This window comes from Mycetomoellerius zeteki, unplaced genomic scaffold (assembly GCF_001594055.1).
Source record: "Mycetomoellerius zeteki isolate Tzet28-1 unplaced genomic scaffold, Tzet1.0 scaffold364, whole genome shotgun sequence".
NCBI classification, from domain to species: Eukaryota; Metazoa; Arthropoda; class Insecta; order Hymenoptera; family Formicidae; genus Mycetomoellerius; species Mycetomoellerius zeteki.
The window spans coordinates 209,440-213,478 of NW_017257354.1; the positions used below are offsets into that span (position 1 = coordinate 209,440).

The 4,039-nt window shown below is 38.0% G+C and overlaps 1 protein-coding gene across 1 annotated transcript in view; it reads right to left on the minus strand.

The window, feature by feature from the left end:
* LOC108725848 (uncharacterized) overlaps positions 1-3,643 on the minus strand; it is a 9,637-nt gene extending 5,994 nt beyond the window's left edge. The window contains exons 1-2 of the mRNA XM_018453098.1: positions 2,769-3,643; positions 272-424 (exon numbers count right to left, since the gene is read on the minus strand). Of these exons, the coding sequence (XP_018308600.1) occupies positions 272-424; positions 2,769-3,365 (750 nt within the window). The 5' untranslated portion in view covers positions 3,366-3,643. The remainder of the gene's footprint in view (positions 1-271; positions 425-2,768) is intronic.
* Between the last annotated feature and the right edge of the window lie 396 nt (positions 3,644-4,039).

Consider the following 4,039-nt stretch of genomic DNA (forward strand, 5'->3'; position numbering starts at 1 on the left):
AAACGAGCATATGTCTATAGGACTTTTTTTCTTAGTTTTTTACTCCTCTACACGCTCCCGAAGTTTTGCGATTTAATTTGGAAACACCCTGTATAATACAATAGCAATTATACATATAATATAATAGTTACATGCGTATAGTGTAACTGCAAAATGATAGAATCAGGAATAATCTTCAGGGAGAAGTTAAAGACTTTGATTATTTATTTAAAAGGCTTATTTTATATATATATATATATAAATATATATATATATATATATGTATATTTACCAATGAGCCAAGGGCAGAATACTCGGGGCTGTCTGGAAATAGGTAAATGTCGATCAAAATCCAAACTCCTCTCCAGACGAAGACAACCAACGTACCCACGACACCGACGCTAAAGGCGCAATCCAATAAGTACAACGACCAGTCCCTCGTATTCTACAACCGCACGTAATAGATTGCAATATTAACATTACAAATTGTTAAGTAGTATTATAATATTATAAATAGTAATAAAGTAAAAGAGAGTCATTAAATGTATAATAAAATAGTAATTATGCACTACAATTCCGTAATATATATCCATCATGATAACGTATTAACGGTATAATGGTACATAAAACGCCAATATAAAAATAATCTTTATCTTATCTCAAGTTATTTTCTTCTTTCGTTAACACGACACACACAATAAATGGTATTTACAGATTTGTGAAAAAAAAGAAGTGATGCGCAAAGTGTACATATAATTACTAAAATATAAGCTTTCAATCGATTTTCATCGATTAGAAATGTTATCATCCCACTTCAAAGATGGCAATATTATATATGTTATTAACATATTGAGAGAGAGAGAGAGAGAGAGAGAGAGAGAGAAAGAGAGAGATGGAAACATGTAGAGATCGATTTCAGAAGGAAAGAGAGATAGAGAGCGACCTTAAATATGCATGTCGTATTTCATGAAATCACATTCCTATCACAAACGATAATATATATGATAATATTGTGATGTTGTAGAGAGAAAAAAACAAATTGAACTTTACAACTACAATTTTCGTATGCATCACGCATCACGCAATGACAATGATAATTGTACCAATGTTTCCTAAAAATACTCAAAAATTACGTGTATCACGTAACATTCTTTTCTTGCAACATTTTTCACATTTATGATTACAATTGATAATTATTTTGGAGCGGTAATAAATGTATAGAACATGAGACCACATATATAGTCACGTTTTCAATGTGATTACAAACGACAAATAAATTAGCGCACTTGCACACGTTGCGCTAATGCTTAGCGCGTATACGTAGACTATACAGGCGCAATAGTGGTTGACAGTCGGGGGACTTGGCCGGAAACTGCGCTTATATGCACACCGATAACACGTGAGCTTGGACGACGCGTGTAAATGAGGTAACATACAATTCATGTAATCGTGATTTACAAGTTATCATTTACGGTTTATAATTTATGATTTACGACAAAATCATAGTGAGTGCACGATGTACATAGTGAATACATAACAAACAAGAAACAAAAGGGTCCTGATAAATGTTAAGTCGAGAGAAAATTGTCTTGGCACGTCCAAGTAGCGCTGCATTAAGTGTTTGGCTTAACGTAAATCATCCGGGCTATTGGCAGTGCTATTGGCGCCTTTTAGCCATCTTCTTTCGCATCCCGCTTAATTTCTGAGAATTAAAACATTTTTGTCTATGAAAAAAACTCGAGACAAATTAAACTGTATATACATTGTGTGTTACTTGAGCTTAAGAAAATTGGCAAGCACTTTTTACATCATTTTTTCAAGTTCTTATTATCTGTCTTACCTTCTAATTATCGCACAAGTATGCGCATAACTCTTGTATTCGTAATTATAAAACTGAATATAATTACAAACCAATCAAACCGCTTTTGAAATGTGATTTGATCATTATTGAAATAGCTTGTAAATTTGTTTTTCAAATCAATTTCGATTTCATTTGAATGCTACTGGCAAGTATATTAATGTAACACGCTCTTACATGGTATAAAACACTTTTATAGATAAAATAGGTGTGTGTGTGTGTGTGTGTGTGTGTGTAAAGCCAAACAAATTACCTTTAATGCTACCCATATTCGCTGAGAAGAGAAGAAGCAAGAAAATGAAAAGTATTCAATAGCATATACATACATACACTTGTCTTCTTCCAATATACGTGTCTTCGATCCAAAACTCGCCGAAATGTACGTGAAAGAGATAGGTAGTACATGGACAATATTCTGTCATTAATATATCATTAGTATCCAATATTTCCATCCTAATTCTTTTATCTTACTACTATTATACTACACAAATTTTCGATAAGTCAATCCCTGATTTATCAAGATTAATCGATTGCATATAAGTTCTCCATCGCAAACTACCCAACTAACTTTCATTCAATACGTAAGATGCAATTTCTATAACTTTAACTCTATTTATAATTTGATAGATGAATCGATCGTTGAAATATCCGCAATCTATACTGCAATTTGTGGTTTTTTTCAAATTAGACATTCTCTCTCTCTCTCTCTCTTTCTTGACGTAACATTTATTCACAACTAGATTACACGATTTCGAGTGTAATCTTACACAAGTGCGAGTGTGAAACAGTATCTTGAAATTTAAATTTTAAAAGGAGAAAAGGTTGAATCATGAATCAATGGTAACGAGAATCTTCAGCCTCGTGCGACGCGATTCAAGGGATGCTCCCGGCGAGTACTCTTCGGAGAAAGAGATCGTTGGCAAATACTTACGTTGACGCGAAACATAGTCTGCACTTCAAAGTAACCCGGACACGAGTCAAGAACGAGGGAAAACGGCGGCGCGGATACATTACGGACTGCGCGCATGATGCCGAGCGCGAGGAGACTAACGATAGTTGTGGCAAAGACTGTGCCGGGCATTAGCTCCGTATAAATGTCCAGGGCCTTCCAGGCACCGCGCCAAGCGTTCACGCAGCAAAAGCCAAACACGCCGGTATAAACTCGCGAGCCGAGATAGTAGGATAGCCGGTGCTTATCTGGATGCAGAATGTCTTCCAAGCCATGTTGCAGCACGTTGAAGGCAAAGAGACCGGTGAAGCCGATCGTGATCGACGCGAAGCTGCTCAACACTGGCTCGTCCGGGTAGACATAGAAATCGCTGAGTTCCCAAGTGCCGCGCCAGTAACCAACCACCGCCGGCGCGGCTACGAGCGCGGAGAATATCGTATCCAAAATCGTCAAGATGGCATAGTGCAAACGATTTGACGATCTGGTGTCTAGGCTTCCAGTCATCCTGGCACCAGCCGCACGCAACTCCACCATCCTTACCCAATCCGGATCGAACTTAGTAGTCGCGCCGCTTGTCATTACATCGTTCGCATCCTCGAAATTACTATCGTGTAGTTTGTTATAGATGAAAAAAAGAAATGATATTAAGAAGGAAGTCAACTTTGATAAACGAGCGCCAACTCATCTATAGATGCTATCGCACGTTCGACATTTTGTTCTTGATATATTCTCGTGCTATATAACATTCGATTTAATTTTCGCTTGATGCGGTTCTTATTCATAAAGACTAGCTTTTTTCGTCGTCGTCGTCGTCGTCGTCGTCGTTGTCGTTGTTGTCGTCGTCGTCGTCATCGTCGTCGTCGTCGCCGTCGCCATCGTCGTCGTCGTCGTCGTCGACGTCGTCGTCGCCGTCGCCGTCGTCATCGTCGCCGCCGCCGTCGTCGTGACATTGCAAACGAGTCTTCTATCTAAAAAGGACGGTGGCATGCCTTCTTTTGCCGTATTCCTTCATCAGAATTTGAAGTTTGAGTCAACTTTTTAGCGCTCTGAGAAAGCATAAATTCGTTCGACGACTCTCATTGAAGTTTCTTCCAGTGATGAATTCGCCATGAAATATATGTTTCTCCTCGAATATAAATCCGGTATCACACGATTTGATTCTTGCAGGCACAATCGCTTTTTCGAGGATTGAAGAGAGATAAAATCTTGGAAAAAATGAAAGATACGAAAGTTATCGTCGCATCCACCTCGAG